Source organism: Nyctibius grandis, chromosome 18 (genome assembly GCF_013368605.1).
Source record: "Nyctibius grandis isolate bNycGra1 chromosome 18, bNycGra1.pri, whole genome shotgun sequence".
In the NCBI taxonomy this organism is placed as follows: domain Eukaryota; kingdom Metazoa; phylum Chordata; class Aves; order Nyctibiiformes; family Nyctibiidae; genus Nyctibius; species Nyctibius grandis.
Window position 1 is genome coordinate 7,282,547 of NC_090675.1, and position 24,133 is coordinate 7,306,679.

A 24,133-nucleotide genomic window follows, 5' to 3' on the forward strand; every position below is an offset into this window, starting at 1 on the left:
TAGGGGCAATCAAACCAGTGTGAGCTATAGCATCCATAAAACATCCCCAAGCCCATCAGTGCCATGGTGGTCTGCAGATGTTCAGGTTGTCTCCTGTTCTGCCCTCGCTCATCACCACCTCTCCACAGGTCTCCCTGTTTATTAACCAGCATTTCCTATTGCAGTTCCTTATTAACTGCCTCAAAGTCTCTATTTCTGGCAGAAGCCAAGGGAAGCAGGGAAGGGATGTAAAACCAGCCAGGTCTTCCTGAACCTAAGAACAATCAAACAGTGCTCATGGCAGTTTGCTTTCATACAGTGGCTCCTTGAGCACTTCACAGGAAGCTTTTAAGCATTGCTATCTCTCACTTACAGATGGGGAAACTGAGGCACGAGCCTGCTTTTGCAGAGTGGGGCTGGGTGAGGTGGGCTGATGGGGTCAGCACTCCCTGTTGGGGCCACAGGTCCCACTTCCCTGCCCACAGGACCATGATGAGCAGTCCACAACACCAAAATCATTCCTTTGCAAGGAAAGTGGAAGAAGATTGGGCTGGCCCTGGGCTCCTGGGAGCCTGAGCTGGAGCACTGGGGGACCAGACAGGGGTGGCCATCTCAGTGTGTCCCCAAGAAGTTCACCAGTGCCTTCACCCAGATGGCATTGGGGTCAGCACAGACCTGGTGTTTCATCCTGGTGATGAAGCTGAGAAGTGAGGAGGACCAGGACACCTTTGCAGCGGGGAAGGGATGCACCACCGCAGAGCTGCACTGAGTCACACCAGAGCTGGGGAATGGCTTTTTTGTGACCTCTGTGGTGTGGAGGCAGCCAGCCAAGGGGAGGTGCTGAGAAACCAGAGAAGGTCCCTGCTCCAGACTCCTGGCTCTGCCTCAACTTGCTGCTGGCTCCTACAAGGCAAGGAGAAGGACCACAGACCCAAGTGGCCACTGTGGAGCATGTGGTTGGTGTCTCCTGAGGCAGGCACCTTCTGGTTATTTCTCTGCTGCACACCAAACACCTCGCCTGGGAGCACTTTCTCAGCTGCACTCCACAGGATACCAGGAACAACCTCTCTCCCTCCCTGGGCTCATCCCAGTGCCAGCATGGACAGGTCCTTCTCAGCCACCTCCTTCCAACTGGAAAGCATCTGTCCTTGCCAGGACTGAGTGATGGCTAGTCCCAGACAACATCCCAGGGCTCCTGGAGCTGGCTTGGCTGCTGCTCCCAGAGCTTCAGGGAGGAATCAGAAAACAGAAAGGCTGGAGAGGGAAATTCCCACACGTGGCGGGCTCCTGGCCAGGGACTGTCCAGAGAAGAGCCAGCTGCAGCACCAAGTCCTCCTGCCTCTCCAGCCTGTCCCCAGCCTTCCCCTTCACCACGACATCCATCCTCCATCCCCTCGCAGTGAGCAGAGCCCCAGATTCAGGACTATTGGGGGCTCCTACAGTTCCTCTGCGGTACCAAACTTGGCTTCTCAGCACAAAAGGCAACTAAGCATGCAGCAGGCATGGGGGGCCAGGATGCCCTCAGGGGTAGAGGAGACCCCCAGCACCCCCTTCCCGGGCTCCTCGCCTGCCCACCCGTGTGCAGCAGCTCCTGTCTGTCCACCCCACCATGCAGTGGCCACTCTCTGCTCCTGTGTTTCATGACACGGTGGGGAAGCCCCACTCAGGATACACCCCTCAGCAGATTTTTGTCTCTCCACCATGATGATAAGTCCTGGCCACAGAGTGGGACAAGATTTTTGCAAATGTGTTAACCTGCCTTGACCCTGCTTGGACCTGACCCGCTCTGCTAGGACCCTCCTGTGGCAGGGGAGCACAGGGACCCTGCCAGGGGTGAGTGAGAGCCTGTGCCTTTCCCAAATCATCCTCCCAGCAGAGTGGTCAGGAACCATCCCCATGGGGCTGGAGAAGAGCCCTCCACATGGTCCCCATCACCAGCACCATCTCCTGGGACACAACATGGTGCTTGGGCTGGGTCTGCCCTTCGCTGGGCATTGCTCCTTGGGTGCCCCATGAGCCCTCCTGCCTGCAGCCAGCTTCCCAGCCTGGAAAACACAAGACTAGAAGGAAATCACAAGACAACGTGGAAGTGCTTTCCCAGCCTCAGGCTTGCCAAGTCTGACCTATAGCTGCAGGAAGAAATGAAACAATAAGGCTTTTTTTTTTTTGGCATTAGGAAGAAGAAACACTGACCAGAGCAGGATGGCTGCACAGCCAGGCCAGCTCTAGGTGGCCATGCTGCTGGGGGCATTTCTTCTCAGTGTGCAGAAGCAGAGGAGCGCTGAGCATGGTTGCCATGGGCAAGCTGTGCCCAGCACTGTGCTTTTCCCCTTGGGACCTGCTCCCTCCCATTCACATTCCCACGTGTCTCCGCTCAGCCCACACCCAGGGCTGAACAATAACCAGTTGTTTCATCACCCGAGAGCCCTCCCCAGCTGAGAAAGGGAATTGGGAAGAGGAGGGAGACTCATGGGTCAGAATTTAAACAGATTTAATAAAATAAGAAAACCAATATTGATACTAATACAAGAGATATAAAGTTATACTCAGCTCATGGAATGGTGGCAAGTCCCTCCAGGGATGGTGACCATTGAGAAGAGAGGAGAGCAGAACAAAAAAGCCCCCCATCCCCAGGAGCTTTCCCATTTATACTGAGCCTGACATTAATGTTACAGGACACACCTGTGGGCCAGCCTGGGGCAGCTGCCCTGGGTTTAACTGCTGATGGCCTTGATCACCACAGCTGGCCACAGACTGAAACAAAATGTAACAGAAAAGTGATTCTATAGATTTTATCCCCACAAAACCAGGACACCATGCAAAGCCTGGGAATGACTGCAGCAGGTTTGCTGGTGGCTGTTTTACCCCCCCAGCATAGCTGAACCCTTCCTGTTTTACAGGTGGGAAAGTGAGGAACAAGCCCCATTGGGATGGTCACAAAGAAAGCTGGGGTCCCTGCCCCTCTCCGGGCAGCACTGCCAGGCTCGGCAGGACCCAGCTGCACACGGTGGGCAGGGATGCAGTGATGTCTCAGAGGAGCAGATACGTGTGAGGAGAGATGCTGTGGGGCAGCTGGCAGTGAGCATGTGAGTGCCTGTGGGCTCTCACACCACTGCTTGCCTGGCAGAAGTGGCTAGCGGGGCTGGGTACGGGCAGGGAACTGGCCCTGCTCTGCACCCCAGCACCTTCGGCACGAGGATGGATGAGCAGCTCATGGCCCTGGGTACCTGCCAGCTCCCAGGGCAGCTCCAGCACCGTGGCAGACCCATGCCCTCTGCTTCCTCCCATCCGACAGTGAGCCACTCTCCCTGCTCCCCCCGACAAAGCCTCTGGCAGGATTTTACCCCTTACAGCAACGTGTCCCATCACCACCCCATTGCACACACATCGTGCCCAGGGACCAGTCTGGGGTGTGGTGTATGGGGCTGGGAGCAGCCAGTGAGCATATGGGGTGTGCCTGGGGTGCGTGCAGAGCACATTCGTGTATGCAAAAGGCCCATATGTGCATACAGACAGGTCTAATTCTGCAGAGGATGTGGGAGGCGGGGGTGTAGGTGGTGGGGGAATGAGGTGTCAGAGGATATTCATATGTCTGCAGCATGGAAACTGTATGGTTTTGCCTCAAACCATTTCCCATCATCACGTGCCATACAGAGGGTGCAGACAGGCTCAGGGTGAGGTTCTCTCTCTGTGCTGGTGAACACTGCACAGAGGCACATAAAGGGAGAAAAGCAGAGGTGTTGTCCAAATTCTTTATTCTCCAGAATCATGATTTCACACGTGTAAGCCAGGGCCACCCATCATCCAACACTGAGACTCTGAGCCACCCTCCCATAAATAACATTATTATCCACAGAAGAAAGTACTGCCTATCCCATAGGATAATTTCTTAAATAATTTAAAATAACAGAAAAACAATACAGGTGCAGTCCCATGGGCCTTCCCAGGCCAGGCGGAGGTGTCAGGGCAGAGGGATGAGGCTGCAGACTGATCCGTGCAAGCCGAGGGCAAGTGGCAGCACCTCAACACGAGGTGTCTCGTGGTGCCCTTCCAGCAGCCCCTTGGAGCCACCTGCAGATGACGTGGGCTCGTGCAGCTCCTCTTGCCCCAGTGTCCTGCTCCACCGCAGGAGCTCAGGGTAACGCGACTCGTGCATGGCAGCAGCTGTGCTTGCCGTCTCTCTTTGCTCAGTTCTTCTTCAGTTTTTGCAGGTAACTTTGAACCCAGGCGTCATTGGGATTGGCACAGACCTGGCGGCCTTTCTTTGTGATGAACCTGTGGAAGAGGGATGAGACTTATCAGATCTCTGCTCGGACCTGCATCCCAGGAGAGCGTGGATCCCAGCATTGCAAGAGGTTCTCCCCCATGCCCTGAGCTGACGCTGAAGCCAGTGGCTGGCTGTGATTTCCCCCACTCCCATCCCTTTTCCCACACTGCCTCCTCAACCCCTGCAGGAACGTCCCTGGGCGTCCCCGCAAGAGCATCCCTGGCAGTCCCTGTGCAAGCACTTTCCCCTTGGCGTTCCTCTCACCCTGCTCTTTTCCTCCAGACCCCTGTGCCCGCAGCCACCCTGCAGAGCTGGTCACCCACACCCCACAGCCGCTGTCCCCACACCCAGGAGTCGGTGCTGGTACTTACATGATGGCTGGCAGGGTGCAACTGGTGCTGGTGCTGTAATAGCGCAGGATGAGCCTCTGAGGGAGCCTGTGGTGTGTGTAAGAGAAGCAGCAGGTTGGGACGTCGGATCCGACTGGAAGAAGCAAGGAGAGACAGTGTGAGAATGTGCTGGGCTGCGCGTCGGGAGCAGCCAGCCATCAGCTCGGGAAGCCCTGCTGGCGGGGAAGGGAGGGAGGAATTACAGAGTCACAGAATCAACCAGGTTGGAAGAGCCCTCTGGGATCATCGAGTCCAACCATTGCCCTGACACCACCATGGCAACTAGACCATGTCACTAAGTGTCATGTCCAGTCTTTTCTTAAACACATCCAGAGATGGTGACTCCACCACCTCCCTGGGCAGCCCCTTCCAATGGCTAATGACCCTTTCTGAGAAGAAATTCTTCCTAATGTCCAACCTGAACCTTCCCTGGCGAAGCTTGAGGCTGTGTCCTCTTGTCCTATCACTAGCTGCCTGGGAGAAGAGGACGACTCCCACTCCACTACAACCTCCCTTCAGGTAGTTGTAGACTGCAATAAGGTCACCTCTGAGCCTCCTCTTCTCCAGGCTAAAAATTAGAGAATGATTAAGGTTGAACTGGACATTGGGGATCATCTGGTCCAATGCCAGGAACAGTATCCTCAGGTGCTGGGGTAGATTCCCACCCAGTCACTGCTCAGAGCTTCAGCTCCCCACTTCCCCCAGCCCCAGGGCAGAGACTGAGGTCCCTAAAGTATAACCAGGGAGAAGTACTCTGAGCCCAGGATGGATGGACGGGTGGATGGATGGATGATTTTCTAATTCTGGGGTTCCTACATGTAGCTATCTCAGTGCAGAGTGGAGAGTGGTACAAGTGCTGAAAAATTCCCAGTTATCTGCCAGAGGAGCTCAATGGAGAAATGATAACGAAGGCTCAGATCTGTTCTTCCTTCACAAATGAAAAAGCAGGACTCACCTGGGCCAGAGAAAGTGCGGGAGCAAGAGGCTGCAATGAGGAGAAGAGCAAAAACCGCTGCGGAGACCTTCATCTTCCCGTCGGGTGAAGGCAGCCAGAGCAGGACCAGAAGCTCTGGCAGCTGCGGCTCAGACTGCAGGAGCTGGATTCAGCTCCCTTTTAATAGGAGTCCTGGAGGCAGCTGGGAGAAGCCTGAGTGGAAATTCCAGAATGATAACAGAGGATGTCATGAAAATGAAATAGCTGAAGGGAATTAGGGGAAGGAAAAAAAAGTCAGAAAGAATGGGATACGGTTCACACTGGAGCCAAGCTGAGCTCTGACTCAGTTTTCATTTTCGATTTACTCAAATCAAAAGGAAATTAGAATGTGCCAAGTGGCATGGCCACAAAGAGGAGAACTATTTATCTGAACTACAGGAGGGATTTTCCCTGGGAGTCTGTATAGCAAAAGAGACAATGTTTGCCTAAGATGATGCAACTCTGGAAAAATAAATAACCCAGGCAGGCTCCAAATCAGGCTCGTGCTGTTATACCAAAGGCTGCTAAACTGCAGCACGTGGAGGTGGGAGGTGGCTGGACTGCGGGCTCTGTGCCACCCAAAGCACTCTGCCCCCACCGGGCCCGCAGTGCTTGGCTTAAAGTGGGCCAGCAAGGAGCTGCGGCTGGAGACACCCCTGGAGATCATCCCTGCTCAAAGCTGGGTCAGCTGGGAAGGCTCCCCAGGACCATGTCCAGATGGGCTTTGAATATCTCCAGGGATGGAGACTCCACAATCTCTTTGGGCAACCTGTTTCGGTAATAAAGTTTTATCTGGTGTTTAAATAGAATTTCCTGTTGCCTCTTGTCCTGTCACTGGCCACCACTGAGAAGCGTCGGGCTCCATCTAGTTTGCTCCGCACACACATGTTGATAAGATCCCCCTGAGCTGTCTCTTCTCCAGGATAAACGGTCCCAGCTCTCTCAGCCTCTCCTCCTAGGGGAGATGCTCCTGTCCCTTAATCATCTTCGTGGCCCTTTGCTGGACTCTCTCCATTATGCCCATATGTCTTTCATACTGGGGAGCTCAGAACCGAACCCAGGATTCCAGGAGTGGCCTCACCAGTGCTGACCAGAGGGGTAGGGTCACCTCCCTTAACCTGCTGGCAATGCTCCTCTTAATGCAGCCCATGAGCCTGTTGGCCTTCCTTGTGGCAAGGACACATTGCCGCTCGTGTCCAGTTTGGTGTCCACCAGGAGCCCGAGCTCCTTTTGTGCCAAACTGCTTTCCAGCTGGTCAGCACCAGCGCACACTGGTGCCTGGGGTTGTTCCTTCCCAGGGGCAGGACTTTGCACTTCTCCTTGTTGAACTTCGTGATGTTTTTGTCAGCCCATTTCTCCAGCCTGATGAAGTCCCTCTGGATGGCAGCACATCCTTCTGGTACGTCAGCCACTCCTCCCAGCTTTATGTCATCTGCAAACTTGCTGCGGCTGGACTTTGTCCCATCATCCAGGTCATTAAGATATTAAACAGTACTGGCGCCAGTATTGATCCCTGGGGTTCCCAGCTGGTGACCCGCCTCCAGCTGGACTTTGTGCCATGGATCCCAACCCTCCAAGCCCCACCACTCAGCCCGTTCTCAGTCCCTCCCACTGTCATTTATCTAACCCACACCTCATCAGCTGGCCTATGAGGCTGTTACAGGAGCCTTACTGAAGTCACAATAAACAACATCCACTGCTCTGCCCTCATCCACCAAGCCAGTCATCTCATCCCTGAAGGCTACTCAGTCACCTTAACAGCCACAAGCCTCCACAAAGCAATCAAACTGCAGGATCTCACCCTGCTCTGGAGGGTCTTTGCAGGCAGGAGGGACTTTTGCCACCCCCCAACCTCAGCCCCCAGGGGATTGGGGAGTTTGCTGGAAGAGGTGGTTTGACACACTGGAGATATTTTGCCAGCCTGAGTCACTCTCTCCAAAAGCTCCCCTGAGTCCAAGATGGATTTTCTGGCCAAAAAGGTGAGAAACAAGTGGTGGAGAACCTGCCTGGCATGGGAGAGACTTCTGAGCCTCGGCAAGTGCCCAGCGCTGGAGCGGTGCCGTGGCTCAGGGCAGCTCCTGCCTGGGGAGCAGGGCAGGGCAGCAGCTCTGCAGGGAGAGGGGTGACCTGGGACCTCCTGAGGTCCTGCCACAGCCTGGAGGTATGGCTGGAGTAAGTCTGAGCAGGTCTGGGCAGAGGGGCATGGCAGAAGAAGAAGTGGCTCCAGCTTTTGGTTGAATTGGTGCAGAGCAAACCCAAATTATGGGGTTTTTGCCATGGAAATAAATCATGCAGAAACCAACAGTGGGAGTTTTATGTTCCTCTTCGCTCGCAACTCACATGCTAGCGTGTGCACAGGGAAATGACAACACACCGGCTGCCAGCGCCGCGTCGCTGGGTGAGAAAGGCTGTGGCTGCAGAAAGACAGCTTTGTGGCTAACACCAGCCAGGGACCGCTTTGCTCATGGGAACTTCACAGCTCCTGCTCTCCAGCCTGCCAAGAGCAAGCCCAAGGGCCGGTGGCCTGAGCACCCGGGGCGGCGGGGAGGTGCGGCGGGGGTGGGATGTGATGTGCTGGAAGCCCCGAGATGGTGAGTGGAAGGCGAGGAGCCATCATTTACTGCTGATGAATTTGGCAGAGCCTGAGGTGGAGGGTCTGCAGAGAGCTGCTGCACCCGCAGCCGCTCGGTTGTGTCATGGGCACAAGCTGATCAGCGCTGACACAACACCCATTGCCAGCATGATGTTGTTACTCGGGGAAGGAGGGGACCTCTCCCTCCCCACCGCAGGGCTCCGGCTTCGAGGCACTGGCTGCAGCCCCACGCTCCTGCCAGGCTGCTCCCGGAGCCATCCGCCTTCACTGGCCCCCACGGACAGCTGCTGTTTTGGGTTTTCTGTTCCTGTGCGCTGGTTTTCGCTTCTCTGTCAAATCCCAGAGCCCTCCGCTGCCATAGTTCCTGCAGTCTAAGTGTTTATAAACTGAGCTCTCTCAAGCTTCCTTTATTATTCCTGGAAACAAGCCATTTTTTATCACTTTAGCCTCACCCAGACCGGGGCATGAGATTTGTTTGGGTGCAGACAGGGTAGAAAAAGAAAGCTAAAATTATTCAAAGAGAGACTGTGGGGAAGGATGTTATTATGGGTGCTGAGCCTTCATCCCCTGGGACAGATGGTGACAAGGATTAGTCCAGAGGCTTTGGGACTCCTTCAAGCTCCCCCCCCCGAAATCTTGCCCTCGCCAAGAGCCACAGGTCACAAAGCACATACCCCCAGCGCAGGGAGATGCGGGGTACTTGGCCTGCGGGTGTTGGGGAGGGCTGTCCCCAAGCTGGTGGAGAAGCCTTGTCTGCCTTCCCGTGGGGGCTGCACCATCCCAGCCCTGCCACCATAGCACCATCACAAGGACCTCGGAGCATGTAGAGGGATATTATCCCCTCCCTGTCACTCCTGCTAGCCGCTCGATCCTCCTGCCCGTAAGCCCACAAGTGGATGCGAGCTCTGGGGTGTGGGATGCTCTGTTTGGGAGATGCTGGTGGTTTCTCCTGGGACAGAGGTGCGGTGCCCTGGGGGGTCACAGTCTTGTCCCTCTGGTCGCAGCCTGGGGTGAAGATGATCCCTGACCAAGTCCAGTTCCCCTCAACTCCCACTCCCAAACCATTCCCAGCAAGTCCCTCCTATGGCTGCACCTCTCTGTGTCATCCCCAAGGGATGCAGGAGGCTGCACGGGGAGGCTGCGGGGTCATGGCACAAAGGCAAGTGGTGCCAGAGCTCCCTGAGCCCTCCCCTCTGCCCCAGGGGATGCAGGTGCCAGGCAGAGCCCGTGCTGGCCGGGGCGGCTGGACAATGGCCCTTTTGAAGGGCACAAGCCCATCTGGGGTGGCAAAAGCCTCAGCATCATGGGGAGCAGGATGGGACCTGTGCTTCAGAGAGACACTGCAGAGCGCCCTGACCTACAAACAGCCCCCACGCATGGGAAGTGGTTTGCAGCCTTGCAGCGAGCCCAAAATAAATGGTGATGCTAATAAACATCCGAGCTCCTCCGCCAGCCTCCGAGCATGACCACCGCAGCTGGAAAGCTCACACCTCGCTGCGGGAGTGGGGCTCACACCTCCCATGGGGTTTCCCGTGCCCCGTCAGTGCTGGGGCGGGGGGGCACCGACACCAGACACATCCCTGCCAACGTGGGACCAAACCAGCGCTGGTGGACACGGGGTCTTCAGGAGGTCCAAGGGCCACATGTTAGGGAAGTGCCCCAGCTGGGGCAATGGCCCCGTCACAAGTTTAAAGGTTAACCCTGGTCTCAGCCCCCTCTGTGAGCAGGGGAAGGTCATGATGGTCAGCCATCCCCAAAGCACCCATGGGGTGCAGCCGGCCACCCTGCTCTCTGAGGGCCACCTGCAGCCAGCCCACCCAAACCTCCCTGAGAGCTGGGCTCCAGGAGCACTAAAGAAAATGAAAACAAGCAATTTATGGCTTATTTCTTTTCCTCTTTGCTTGATTGTGACGAGCGCACAAGGCCCAGGGGGTTCATTTTAAAACTGGTTTTGTTTTTCAACCTAGCAGAGCTCTCAAGTTTCAGCCGGGTCTTCCTTGCTCTTTCTGGAGGACTCACCGAAGATCTGATCCAGGGCAGAGGATGCAGTCCCAGCAGAGACACTTTGTCTGGTCCTCTCAGGCATTTGCAGGGTTTGAGGGATGCTGAGGGGTGCGGGTCGGGTGTGCCCCAGCCCCTGGAGCTGGCAGTCAGGGTGAACCAGGAGCACAGCCCCACAGCTGCTTCCCTAAGGCTCAAAAACTGCTAAAACTCAAGTTTTCCCTGTTCCTTTCTTTTCCTGATGGAGAGAGGTATGGAACAAGGAGGCTTTTTTTTAATTTCACTTTAACTTGCTTTGAAATACTGTACACTTAATCCTCTTTGGTTTGGTTTGCTTCAAAAGAAAGTCCAGGAGAAATCTGAGGCATCAGAAAGCGATAGTACTCCCTGGGGTGTTTTTTTCAGAAAACGCCATTGCTGGAGGAAGACTGAACCTTTAATGAGATACATCTTTCTTATCAGCTACGAACATCTTCCTGGAATGACACGATTTGGCGGAAAAGCAAAGGGGTCTCTTGTGCAACGCGGCCAGCAGTGGCCAGCCGGGATGGCCGTGCTCTCCCCTTCACCCAGCTCGGGGGTCACAGATGGTTCCCAGCCACTCCCACAGGCACAGGTTCCCACTGGAGCCAGTTCCAGGACGTGACATCATCTAAAAAATTCCAACATTTCTCCAGGAATGTCAAGAATGGTGGGGGAGAGATTTCTGGACACAGATGGAAAGTTACCGGTGCCCGAGCTCTGAGCAGGGCAGGATGGAGGCTGCTGCAGGTGGAAGCGGAGCTTGTCCTAGAGACAGTTTCTGGACTCAGGACATTTGTAAGCACTTCCTTTTCCGAGTGAATCCTGACTCCTCAGCATTAAAACCTGCTATAAATGGCAACTTACATCAGCCAGTCTCACCATTTTTTTTCAGGGTTCCCCTTTCATTCATGACCGAGAATTTCCCTATTTCTGCTATCACCGAATTTATTTTGGGCATTTGCTTTACTTAGCACTTTCTCCTGGGATTTTTTGGGGGGCTTACAGAAAAGCTCTATCATATCCCTCTATGTAAATTGGTACAACATCATCCAGACCGCTTTGGCCAGCCTGTCCTGCTGACTCCAAGCATTGCCTGATGGCGGTGGAGGCAAGGGTAGACCACAGGCTGGGTCATGAATCCTGAAACCACCTGGAGCCCTGGTGGGAAAACTTCCATCTTACACCACCGTTTTGCTGTGCTATGGACCTAATTCCCCCCTGAGATGCTCCAGCCCACTTTGGCCACTCTTCATGGCCATCTCTCCATCTCAGGGCACCTCCTGGGTTAGATGGTCCTTCATCTGAGACACGCAGCATTCTCTCTTCCTAAAAGGAGGAAGAGCTATAGAAGAAACTACTTTCTCATTTCGTTATGACTGGAATGCGGGGGAGTGGGTAAGGAAACATTTTTTTAGGAGCGTGTTGCAACATCCCAGGGCATCACTGATATGACAAAGGTGTAAAGGCACGGAGGTTCTCAGCTGCCTGAAATGGAAAAATATCTCATTGAAAACATTTGAATAATCAGTGCAGATTTCCAACTAATTCTTCTGTTTTAATGAAACTCGTTTTTTATCAGAACATTTCTACACCATAAATGGCATTTCGCCTGCCTGCCCTACCCACGTCATGTGCCTTGGGAGCAGGACAGGACCAGATGGCTGTAGGTGGCAGATCTCAAGACATGACCCATGAATGCTTGAAGGTACAATCACAGGGAACAGCTCAGAGGCAAATCACGCTCTTACACACGTCTGCAAATTATATTCCCTGAACCACCAGACAGAGGAGCCAAGGCAGCCGACGTTAGCTCAGAGCCGATTTCTGGTCCAGCTGGCGTCCGGCTGAACACTGGGTTCCCACCTCCTGCCTGGCTGGGCGCCCTGCCTGCGGGGGCAGGCTCTCTCCTCATCCTCCCAGGATATTTGGAGACAGGCAAGCTGACAAGTGGAGGAGGGAGTGGGGTCTGAACTGATGGGTGAGCCTGCAAAGTGCCTTTCTCTGCAGATGGCAAAGGGAAGGATGGAGAGGGAAGCAGCTTAGCCATGGTGTGACCAGGAAGGATGATGCTGGGCATGGCAAGCACCACCTTTGCTCCATGGGGTAGATCTGCCCTCCCCAGCCAGGGCAAGGGACAGGCGCACCGCCACAGCTCCCAACAGGACCCTCCTTGAGGGTGGACCACCTCTGTGACTTCTCCTGTGCAAGTCCAGGACCATGTTGTCCTCCAGACCCCTCTCTGCTTGCATGGAGCAGAGCAGTTAACCTGCATGGAGCAGAGCAGTTAACCTGCATGGAGCTAACCTGCCTCCCCTTCTACCAGCCATGGCTGGTGGAGGGCTGCACAGACCATGAGATGTTGGAGTGATATTTGGAAAACACCAGGTTATTTACAGAAGGTGCCTGGGTTGGTATCCGGGAGCCTTTAATAGAAACATGGTGAGTCAGTGCCCAGCGCTGCGGTAGGGGTGCAGAGGTGCTGGTGGTGAGGTTGGGTTGCTTTACTTTACATTATAGTCCTTCCACTGACTTTCAGGCAGCATCTGTCAAGACATCACCAGTCAGTGATGTCTTGAAAATAATGAAATGGAGACATTTCCAAGAAATGTGTCTGCTTCCCTGTTGAGAAGGGATGTCCTTCTAGGAACACATTGTTATGGATGGACAGCCTTCAGCTCTTCCCAGAGCATCCATCACCTCCCTGCCAGGCCTTCCCTCTCCTCCTTGAGGACAGAGAGTTGTTTGGTAGACCTCCATGTTAGTCCACCAGGCTGGTGACTTCTTCCCAGTGAGGCATCCCTGGTCGCAGCCCTTGCCCAGCCCTCAGAGAGCTGTGAGCTCCTGCTCTCTCCCATACAACATGGTCATCCCTCCTTGTCTGTTGTCATTGTAATTTCATCTTTTCTGTTGAGACCAGATACTCTTTTCTTGCCAGAAATCACGGTTTCTGCCCTTGTCCACCAGTTAACCTGCTCCCGGTCTTCAGAAGCAGTGTCTTCTTCCTCACCCTGCTCCTGGAGCCCCTTCTGTCTCATCTTCAGGGTCACAGCCAATGTCTCCATACTTCTTTTGGCTCTCTGCATCTCCATGCCCAGCAATGATAGGCCTCACCTATCAGTAGCTGCTGAAATTGGTCATTTAGGGTGTCCTTATAGGACCTGGAATGTAGCAGGCATCTCCAGCAGATAATGCCCCATCTTGGCTTTTCCTTCCCTTAAACTGACAAAGAAACTCAATGCTTCAGCTTCTGGGACTCTTATTTCATGCCCACCACTACCTGTGCTGGTGCCTACAGTGCTGTCATGGCTGCAGGACATGCCCCGAGTCCCCTCAGACTATGATGTGAAGCATGTACAGGACATGGAGCCAACTGGTGATGGCTCCCATTGCCTTCTACTGGGCTGTGCAGACATGGGAGGGAAACAGTCCAGGATAGAGGAGACCTCAGCCCCTTTTTCCCTGACCGGCCTCATCCCATCTATGCTCTTCAGCCCAGTTGCACAGCTCTTGGAAGGATGCACTCTTGCCTCCAAGCTGCTTGGGCAAGTTGGGTAATAGGGGCCTGTTGACAAATGCAGGAACCTCCACAGGGGAACTTTGTACTAAGGGACACGTGTGGAAGAAGCAGAAACAGCAATGGTGACTGTTTCATATCCTGTGTCACTGGGGAGGCTCTGAATCGAGGGAGGAGCTTCCCCCTTCTGGGGCTGGGGCTGCTGCTCCGTTCCACCACGAGACTACACCACCAGCAGCCTCTTCTGTAGAGGAAATTCCACCATGCCTACGTAAGCCGCTGCACGGACCTCCTCGCCCCATAAATTGGGGAGCTCCTGGCTGTCTCAGCACCAGACAGAAAAGAGGCTTTCAAGCTCCACTTGCCTGCTTCAGCTCCAGCCACCACTTCTCAGCTGACATGAAGGTCTCTGTGGCTGCCCTCGCCATTCTCATCGCTGCCTTCTGCTACCAGACCTCCTCTGCGCCAAGTAAGTCTGGGCTTGCCACATCCTCTCTAAATGGGGACAGGAGAGATGTTGCTGCTGGGACAGGGTCCCTTCTGCCAGCCCTTCCACCCCTGGGTCCCTTCCCATGTCAGACCACCCTCTGGCAGGTGCTCCAGGGCTATTGGGGCTCTCCTGCCATGGGAAAGGCACAGCTCAAAGCACAGCATGGGCTTTGTCAGTGCCAGCTCAGGGTGAACCCAGAGGAGAAAGAATTGAAGGAAGAATAAAAAAGACCTCATCTTTTCTCTTCCTCCCCCATGTCCTCCCCGCTCCGCAGACCCGAGGGTCTGCAGTCCCATCTCCCTGCCCCTGCTCCCCATCCCTTGCCACTGCTGACAACCATCTTTGCCCTTCACAGTTGGGTCCGACCCACCGACCTCCTGCTGCTTCACCTACACCTCGCGGCAGCTGCCCCGCAGCTTCGTGGTGGAGTACTACGAGACCAACAGTCAGTGCTCCCAGCCGGCCGTTGTGTAAGTCCTCTTCTCCGGCGTGGTGGTGGGTTCTCCTTTTGGGCTGAGGATCCAGAGAGGGAAAGGCCTCTTTCCAAAAGACAGGGGATGGTGGCTGGCCCCGGGGGACGGGAGGGATGGGAGGACAAGAGGTGCGAGGTGATGCTCCACGGGCTCAGCGCACAGAGGATTCGCACTGATCCTGCACACCCAAACTCCGCTGATCCTCAAGAGAGGCTGGGTTTGGGGCAGGGCTCCTCTCCACCCAGTGTTCTCCCACCAAAAACGTACCTCTCTGCACCCCACAGGTTCGTCACGAAGAAGGGCCGCGAAGTCTGCGCCAACCCGGAGCAGGAGTGGGTCCAGCAGTACGTGAATGAGCTGGAGCTCAACTGAGGTCCTGGGACAGACCCCCCGGCTGTGGGGATGGGCAAGCCATGGCCAGCTGCTCCATCTTCAACGTCATTCAAAGTTAGTTAGGAAATTGAAAATTCCAGACAATTCTGGAAAATTCCAGTTCCAGAATCTGATTTCAGTGTTTTGCTCTTTAATTGTGTATAGGGGAGGGATCAGGTGCAATAACTCCACTCCAGACAAGAATATTATTTAACAGATATATTTTTTTAAATGAAGACTCATGCTCTGGTTATATTTTCTGTATTTAATTACTGTAATTAATTATATTTTTGATGTAATATTTAATTCAAATTTCGAGAAATAAATATTTTTGTAAGAACTTTCCATCTTTGCCTCTATTACAATAACAATAGCTGAAATTATCATAGTGTTCTTTATTCCCTTTTCTATGCTGACAAAACCTCCCCAAGCTTTCCCTCTCTGAACATCCTGTTTTGCAAAATGAGAAAAACCATGAAGGAGGAGGGATAAGAAGGGCACAGATTATACTGGGGCATCTTGGCTCACGCTTTCTATAAGTTATTGAATCACTACTCGTCGTGACTACTGGCAGCTAGTTAAATTACATCGCTGGTTTTATTATAGTCAATTAAAAGGGTCTCTTTAGGGGTGGAAATCTCACGTGCTGGCTGTTTCAGGGGAAGTTTTCTGAGAGTTGCAGCTAAAATTGATCAGCTATTCCCAGAGCTGAGGATGGAAAATATAAGTTTCACTACAAGATTTTTAGGACTCTTTCATTAAACTCTCATTTAGCTGGGACATGAGGCTTGCATGACCCAGGGCCAGCTCTGGGAGCAGGGCTCATCGTGGCCACGCTGGAGGTGAGGACACCTTGGCCACTGGGTACGAGCCAGCCCCGTATCTGAGTGCCAGGGCAGGTATCTTCACCCTGAGGACTGGGATTGACACAAAACTGAGTGCCCAGAGCTGCCCTTGCTCCAGGGAACAGCAGGAGCAGGGGACAGGAGGGGGGAGACCTGCAACGGGGGTCACCCCAAAATGGCTTGAGCCTCCACAGTCCCTCTTGGATACAAGCCCCACCTGTGCCTGTTGCACTGGCACAGTCCTGCAGCCTTGGGGTTTCTTGTCGAAGGGCACACAATGCAGGGTCATCCTGGGAGCACCATCCACCCTGTGCTCTGTTTGAGCTTGTTGCAAACAACCCCATGCACCAACATCCTTCACAAGCCGGGTCCCATTCAAGCCACCCACAGCAGACACCTACCCTGGGTACCTCAGCTAACTCCTCACCGCTATTCTGGGAGCCTGCAGGGAGTCCTGAATTGCTCACGTCTTTCTTGATCTTACACCCACCTACGCGTGACAGCTCAGAGGAGCCCTCAAAGCACACACGAGGAACACCGTGCTCGTTAATCCACGCCCACGGGCACGGAGATGCGAAGGAAGCCTGCACGAGCCAGGCTGACAGCTTTCAGCAAGCTGGCAGCTGCCTCCAAGGCCTGTAAGCAATGGTGTAGGCACGGCGAAAGCATCCCTGGTGATCTTCAGAGCTGCCACATTTGGCAAAGAAGGAGTGCAGAAAGGTGGCCCAGAGCAGGGACAGGCAGGGGCTGCAGGACCCATGTCACCCTTAGCTCAAATCTGCACCCAGGGATTACCTGGGGGATGTATTTGCCATAGACGTTGATGCAGCCGTTTGAGGCTGACCTTGCTGCTAGAGCTGAGGGATGCAAAAAAACCCTCACACCGTGCAGCCCTTGGAGGAGCCTTGGAGGAAGAATTTCTTCTCAGAAAGGGTCATTAGATATTGGAACAGGCTGCCCAGGGAGGTGGTGGAGTCACCATCTCTGGAGGTGTTTAAGCAAAGACTGGACATGGCACTTAGTGCCCTGGTCTAGTTGACATGGTGGTGTCAGGGCAATGGTTGGACTCAATGACCCCAGAGGTCTCTTCCAACCTGATTGATTCTGTGATTCTGTGATTCTGTGAGCCCTGGGATTCGCCGGGTCTCAGGGGCTAATCATGATGCTCATCCCTCCCAGAAGCCTCCTCGCGGGGTGCTCTGTGGGCACCCACTGAAGATGGGGCAGGTGAACACAAGAAGCAGCGAGCACCAAGCCGGAGGCAGAAGATGAAGAGAAAGGGAAGGCTGGGACCCAAGAGGAGGGTGCAGGGGGTTTCCTCTGGATTCAGACCAAGACAAGAGTAATGGTGTCAAGGGTTTCAGGATTTGTAAACTACTAAAGGAGAGACTCATCCTGAAACCAGAGTGTGGTGTTTACTGAATATTTTGTGCAATGTATATAAAAGTATTAGACACCCTGAAGGCAAAGTTCCCACGTGGTCAGAAGTGCCAGCTCTGTGCCCTCCTCACCATCCCAGGGACCAGGGCCCTGGCTCGCCGCAGGGAGGGGAGGCTCAGTCCTGCACCCAAAACAGCTCTTCCCAGAGACACCAAGATGGGGGAGCGTGTCTCTTCTGGAGAGCTAGCACCCAAAAAAAGTCATGTAAAAGCGGATGGCTTTGCATGCTGCATACAAAAGTAGTTTTCCTAAACTAGCAATATATCCCAGACTGCCAGGGATATATCTGGGCATCTCAGATATATATCATATCCATCTCAGACTGGTATCTGCCCCCAGCAGTTCCTTAGTTGTAGGTGATGCAGAGAGTCCACCAGATGGAAAATTTTATAGCATATTGAGAGCCATCTCATGCCTTCAACCTTTACTCTCGTTCCTGGGTGAGGCAGATTCATGATTTCTAGGAACGCTTTGGATGTTGCGTCGGGGTGAGTTCACATCCTTTCTGCTCATTCATTCCTTCCCCCCATCTGCAAGATCTCCGAGCTGTTGCACTTCCTCCTGTCTGTTCCGGAAACTCTCTTCGTCCCTCCAGCGCCACAGCAAGTGTCATTCATCTGTCACCTTGCCATGGTCAGATAGCTCTTGCTTTCTGGACAGCTTCCATCCCACCACCTCCTCCCACCCCTGGTGCAGTGACATTTAGCCTGGTCCCTTCCCAGCTGTCCCCCTGCACAACAGGTTTCCCTGGCTGTCCTCAGCACTCCCCCCCTCCAACTGCCTCTGCTTCCAGCCCTCTGTCAAGACCTCAGATTTCATGTCCTTTCTTATCTTCTCAGGCTCCACAAACTCCCTCTGTAAGATCTCCACGGAGGTCAATGAGCTGCAGAGCCCATGGACACCCATTGCCCTTCTCAGCTGGGACCAGGCTCTTCTAGCTGGGCTGTCCTCTCTGTCATGCAGCCTCCAAAAGGAAGAGCCTGCAGCTGAAGGGAGGAGGGTGGGACTCCCCAAAACACAACAAAACTCAGCTGAGTTGAACTGCTATCTCAGGTCCAGCATAATTTTTCACTTGGAGCCTCCTAAAGCATCACCCAGGACATCCCCAGAGAAATTGTGCTGAGTATTTGAGACCGTGCTTTATCAAATCTCATTTTATTCGAGTTGAATCAGTCTTTAAATTAAGCAGCTTCATTATTTTTGTCTGAAGTGTGCCCTGCTCCGCTCAGGGGATGGAGAGACCAAATACCAGGGATGACCTTTGGGGACATCAGTGGAGGCTGGGTTATTTTTCTTTCCCTGTTTTGCAGCCCCCACAGTGTCCCCATCCCAGTGTGAGGGGAGACAAAGGGGCTGGAGATACTAAGCCTGGAGGTGATCTCCCTGCCAGGGGACGAGAGAGAGCAGCCCAGGGACCACCAGGCAGTGCAGCACCCACACCCATACAGATGTCCCCTTGTCTTCACCCCAGGCTCCAGCACCATGAGGCTGAATCATGGCCAACTACACAGGCAGCTGCTGCTGCCAAATCCCTGCCTGGTGGGTGTCTGGCTTGCTGCTGTGTCCCACTAATGCCACAGTGGGATCTCTCGAGGACCCTGTCTGGGCTGGGGAGGACCAGGTCCAGCAGCACCCTTTGCACTCTGAGATGTTGGGGATTAGCTGGGGTTAATGAGCAGGGATGGCAGCCTGGCTCCCAGGGCTCTGCCCACCGGTGAGAAGCCAGGGCAGCCGCTGTCACAGGATGATGCACCCGGTCCCCTGTGTGTCATCCCCGGCCCAGGAGATCACCATGGGCTCTGCATTTCTGCCCCCCAAAAAGGCACCCAGGAAGAAGAGAGGCCGGAGGTTCCCCGAAAACTTGTCACTGAAGGTGTAAATGTGGGATTGGTCGCTCACGTTGTAAAAGGAGATTTCTCCTTCCTCGTAGTCCAGGAAGATCCCGATGCGCTGGGGTCTCACCCTCAGGGTGAGCGGGGAGACGGGCGAGGTGAGGGCCTCGTAGTTGCCCCCGTTTTGCAGTCGCAGCACCCAGTAGCCGTTTTTTGGGGAGAAGTGGACTTTGCCTTTCCGGTTGGCTGACTCCCGGCACAGCCCCAAGCCCCACTCAGGCTTGTCTCCCACCTGCACCTCCCAGTAGCAGCGGCCTGAGAAGAAGACCTCACTCCCCAGCACCGCCGGAGTAGTGTTGAACCTCTTGGGGGTGTCAAAGTAGTATAGAAGCAGCTTCTTGCCCCCGCGCCGCACACTCTTGCCGTTCCTGGACAGGATGAGCTCAGGATGCGCCGTCTCGTGGTCCAGAGTCACGTCCACTGGAGCGAGAGAAGGGTGGGAGGACAGACGGGGCTTCAGGGGTCTGCAGGTGCGGACACAAGCAGGTGTCTGCAACCCAGATGCTGGGCTCTCCCTGCTCTTCCTACCTCCTGCATCACTACACAAACTGGGACCAGCTGGACAAAGCTTGTTGAAAAAACCTTCTCATGCCTCAGGGTATGGTGGAGGGGACCAGAGCCCAAACGTGCCAGGAGCTGGCACAAAAGCAGCCCCCTTACCTTTGAGCTTCTTCAGCATGTCCCTCATGCCCAGGCAGCGGTCAGGGATGCTGTAGTTTTCCTTCAGGGTCACGGACACAGCCTTGGGGGGCTGCAACTTCGCCTCCTCGCACCTGAAAGGAGAGCGATGGCTGTGGGCTGTATCCAGAGCCCACAGCACGGCCGGTTTCCTGCTTGGGGGGGGTAAATGCCTTTCTGTGGGCTGCACAGATGCACCTCCTCCCATGAGCTCTTCAGCTGTGAAGAGCACGAGTGTTAACCATTGGCAAACCCAATGGGACCAGAGCTAAACAGTGTGGGGAGCGGCAGTGCCAGTCCCTGGGAAGGAAGGAGCAAAGCCAGCCCGGCAGCATGTCCCTTAGGAGGGGACGCATCTCACACACCACAAGGCCAGGCAAGACCTTGGCTCTGGGGTCCTGGAAGTAGAGGATGGAGTCTCTTCTGCCGGCTCCCACTGGTCTCAGTCCCTTTGTGAGCCCCAGGGAGGACCAAACCAGATGCTGGGCAGGAAGGACAGGGGGTAGTTGGCATGGAGCAGACACAAACATCTCACTTAGAGCCTGGAGGCAGCCAGGCTGGTAGGAGGAACAAGCATGGGTACCTACCTGCTCAAGACGCTTTTCATGTCCTAGAAGGAGAAGAGAAAAACCTTTCTGGGTGTGGGGCTCCAGAGCCTCGTGCCCATCACCCAGCCTGGCCCCGGCCACCAGCCCAGACGGCAAAGTCACCAGGGCTGAGTGGCGTAGCCTGACCTTGAGCAGCCCTTCGGCCGGCTGCTGGATCTTCTCCTTTATCTCCCTGATCAGCTCCTCCAGCAAGCACTTCTGCCCCACCAGCCCGGCCAGGTTTTCATTGATCATCAGCTGAATGCGCTTCTCCTCCTCCTCCAGCTTCTGGAGCATCAGCTTCTCCTCGTCAGCCAGCAGCCGATGCAGCTTCCCGAACTCACTCACAATCCTCTCGCACTTTTTCTTCACTGCCTCCTTGCGATAAGAAGATACATGGAGTGAAGAGAAGCAACATTAGCCAGGCAGCCAAGATGGAGACAGGTGCTCTGGCGTCCATGCCTGACCCTGGGAAACCACCACATTTTTTTTGATAAGCGCATTTATTTAAAAAAACAGCCAGAGGCTCACTGCTGTGCTGTCACCTCGCCTGAGTTCCCACTCAACACCCTCAGTTTACCAGCAGTAGGACTTCGCCCAGGGCATTTCTGCTCAGCTGGACCTCATATGTCTAATGATGTCTTGGTACAGCAGGGGGGGGACTGGGGGAGCTGCTGGGCTGCAAGGAGATGCCATCAAGTGTTGGCGTAAGTTTTTATTAGACGTGGCTCAACTCATCCCTCTACCTAGATCCAGGCTAACCTGCTGCTCCAGCAGCTCCAAGGAAACGCTGGAAAGGGGAAGAGGTGGAAGAAGCCCCGGGGCTGGAGAGGGAAGGAAAGGGGGAGCCACGGAGGACTCCCCAGGTGTCTGAGAGCTCTCAGTACAGCCAGCAACAGGCAGGGTCTGCCAGGGCTTTAGGGATTTTTGCCTGAGCCCTAAAAATTGGCATTTGGCTCAAAACTTGAAGCACCAGGAAAACACGCTGCGGTTAACTGGGACCATGAAACCTCAGAATGCCTAAGATAAACGAAAGGGAACTGAACTGCGTTTGTTTTTCTGTCCAAGCACATGATTTCTTGGACTTGAGTCACGAAGGCTTGATAAGCCAGGATGGCCTCAGCCACTTCCCCCTCACTGCTCACACGGGACATTTTTTCCTTTTTTCACTAAAAAAGCACACCCGGCCCTCGGGCCGGGAGGAAGCCGGAGGCAGCTGAGCCGCGGCCCTGGAGCCCTGACTCAGGCGGGCAGGGGGAGATGGACACAGCTCTTCACAGCCTCCATCTCCCCAGCCTCACCCCAGCCCTGAGGGGCACCCCAAAAACCCACCACCCAGGGTGAGCTGGGCAAGTAACTAGGGGAGGCCGGAGAAACCTGTTTTCTCTGCCAAAGCTCATTAATCATCAGCTCAAGCTCAGGGCTGGATAACTCAGTCCAGCAGTTTCGTTTCCTTGTCTTGCAGTTACTTTTACTTTCCGATTTCCAGTCCGGAGGCTGTGAAATGCAGTTGTTTTGCTGGTGTCTAATCTCCCCGGGACTGCCTGGAGTAGGGCAGAGTTGCAGTAATTCAGCTTTTGGGGTTTTTTTAATGAAAACACTTCTAGTCCCTATTGCTGTGGAGCAGAGCTCACCGTACGGCTCACGTCTGGCTTGGAACTCAAACACACGTTATAAAAGAAAAAGGAAATAAAAAATATTCAGTGTGTTTGTTTAACCAGCATCCAAACCCCTGTGATTTCGGGGGAGCTGCTCTTTACAAAGCATTTCTCTGCAAAGATTTTTAATATTTTTATAGATCTGCACACGGTCACTGAGCCTGGTTTCCAGCACCGGTCCTCCATACACCAGCAGGACATGGGGACATGTCCCACCCTGAGGACTACACCAAATTCATGGCCCCAAACAAGATGATTCAGGGTTGTTTTTTTTTCAGTGGCTGATATCTGTGAAGCTCATTCTTTAAGAATCAAGCCAGGCACCTGCCTTGCACTCCTGGGTTTTCATCCTTTCCGCCGACTCACACTTTTTCACGTCCTCCACTTCCTTCAAAAGCTGCTCCAGGCATTTCTTGAGTTTCACCTGGAAAGAAAAGAAAAGGGGCTCAGCTCACCCCAGCAGCAGTTCAGCCATGTCCCTTCTGCCCCGGGACGGCCGGTGCCAGCGGGCAGCCAGGGGACAGTGACAGGGGGGGACGGTTACCCGGTGCCAGGCAGTGCCAGCCCTGGCACCCGAACCCAGCAGCTGTGCTCTTCACTCCCCTCCCAGCGTTAACCCTCTCCACGCTCCTCGGGTTTTCCCCATATTTTTCTCACTCTTTAGGTTTTGGAGGCTGGCAGCGTGCTGCCGGGAGCATCGCTGGGACACGGGGTTTGGGTGCACCCCTCCACCGAGGCAAAACGTCCCCAGGGCTGCACCCACCTCCCCCCTTCTCTGGAGGGGTCACAGAGGGGCAGAGACCTGGACAGACAGGGGTGAGCCTGGGTGTCTCCACAATTTGGGAGCCAGCGGGTCCAGCTCTCTGCCACAGGAGCGGCTGGGTGGGTGCCGCCGTCTCTGCCACCCCCTCCTCTGCCTTCCCTGTTGGGAGCGGGGTGATGGGGTCTTGGCAGCCGATCCCCCCAGCACCGGCGTGCCCAGGGTGCATCAGGGCAGGATGGGCACCCCCCCACACCCCAACCTCCCCTACCTTGTACACCTGCACGGCCTCCTCGATGGGGTAGACGGTGTGTGAGCGGTGGTGCAGGGACTCCCGGCACACCACGCAGATGGCCTCGTCATCCTCCTCACAGAAGAGCTTGAGGCGCTCGTTGTGCTGGACGCAGAGCGGGGTCCCCGGCCCCGGCTCCGTCCCCGCGCCGTCGCCCTGCACCCCCAGCTGCCGGATGCTCTTCACGATGTTGGCCAGCTGCCTGTTGGGCCGTAAGCCGTTGCAGTGGCAGGAGGCCCGGCACTGTGGGCAGGAGAAGGGCCCGTCGACCCTGAGACCCTTCTGCTGGCAGTGCTCGGCGATGCAGCCCCGGCAGAAGTTGTGCCCGCAGTCGACGCTGACGGGCTCGCTCATGTACTCCAGGCAGATGGGGCAGATGGCCTCCTCCTGCAGCTGCTCCAGGGCGCTGGCCAGGGCCATGGTGGCCTCTGCGGCCGTCGGCCTTGCCCCGCGCTTCCTTCCCCCGGGGTCAATGAGCAAAGGCAGGCTCAGGCTCGCAGGCAGGCGCGGTGGCGGCCATGGGAGCCTCCGCGCCGGCTGTGGGAGGAGCGTGGTGGCACGGGCCGGGACAGCTGCAGCCAGCCCTGAAGGTTGGGGCTTCCTCCAGCCCCGGGGAGTCAAAGCGAAAGAAAAACCCTGACAGGAGAGTGGGACAAATGAGGAAGCACCAGAAATAATCTGTGCCCATGGAGAACCCCTGGGATGGCAGAGGAGACGGGGTCACCTCTGGTGTTTGCTGAGCCGAGCAGCCCCTCGTAGCAGTGGGAGCCCCGGCGTTGCCCACTCGCTACCTGCTCACAAGCTGCCCCACGGTGCTGGCCGAGCGCAGGGACCCCCACTCATGCCAAAACATCCCCCGTGACACCCACCCACCGCAGAGAGCCACATGCTTGGGTATCAACCGGG

The 24,133-nt window shown here is 55.0% G+C and overlaps 3 protein-coding genes across 4 annotated transcripts; 1 reads left to right on the plus strand and 2 right to left on the minus strand.

Annotated features, from left to right (window-relative positions):
- Positions 1–3,933: 3,933 nt before the first annotated feature.
- LOC137671699 (C-C motif chemokine 4-like) lies at positions 3,934–5,663 on the minus strand. The gene is made up of 3 exons (XM_068415345.1): positions 5,591–5,663; positions 4,618–4,729; positions 3,934–4,254 (listed from the first exon to the last, which is right to left on the minus strand). Exons 1-3 carry the CDS (start codon positions 5,661–5,663, stop codon positions 4,167–4,169), a joined length of 273 nt encoding a protein of 90 aa, XP_068271446.1. The 3' UTR covers positions 3,934–4,166.
- Positions 5,664–14,139: 8,476 nt separating this feature from the next.
- On the plus strand, positions 14,140–15,075 carry LOC137671697 (C-C motif chemokine 4 homolog). 2 transcript variants are annotated; one of them, XM_068415342.1, is made up of 3 exons: positions 14,140–14,209; positions 14,586–14,700; positions 14,988–15,075. In XM_068415342.1, the coding sequence occupies exons 1-3, from the start codon at positions 14,140–14,142 to the stop codon at positions 15,073–15,075; spliced, it is 273 nt and encodes a 90-aa protein (XP_068271443.1). The 2 variants fall into 2 exon arrangements, with proteins under 2 accessions (XP_068271443.1, XP_068271444.1); XM_068415343.1 differs by having other exon boundaries at positions 14,586–14,698; positions 15,001–15,075.
- A 3,423-nt stretch (positions 15,076–18,498) lies between these two features.
- LOC137671841 (E3 ubiquitin-protein ligase TRIM39-like) lies at positions 18,499–23,779 on the minus strand. The gene is made up of 6 exons (XM_068415639.1): positions 23,207–23,779; positions 22,504–22,599; positions 20,665–20,895; positions 20,518–20,540; positions 19,913–20,025; positions 18,499–19,672 (listed from the first exon to the last, which is right to left on the minus strand). The coding sequence occupies exons 1-6, from the start codon at positions 23,645–23,647 to the stop codon at positions 19,098–19,100; spliced, it is 1,479 nt and encodes a 492-aa protein (XP_068271740.1). The 5' UTR covers positions 23,648–23,779; the 3' UTR covers positions 18,499–19,097.
- Positions 23,780–24,133: the final 354 nt, after the last annotated feature.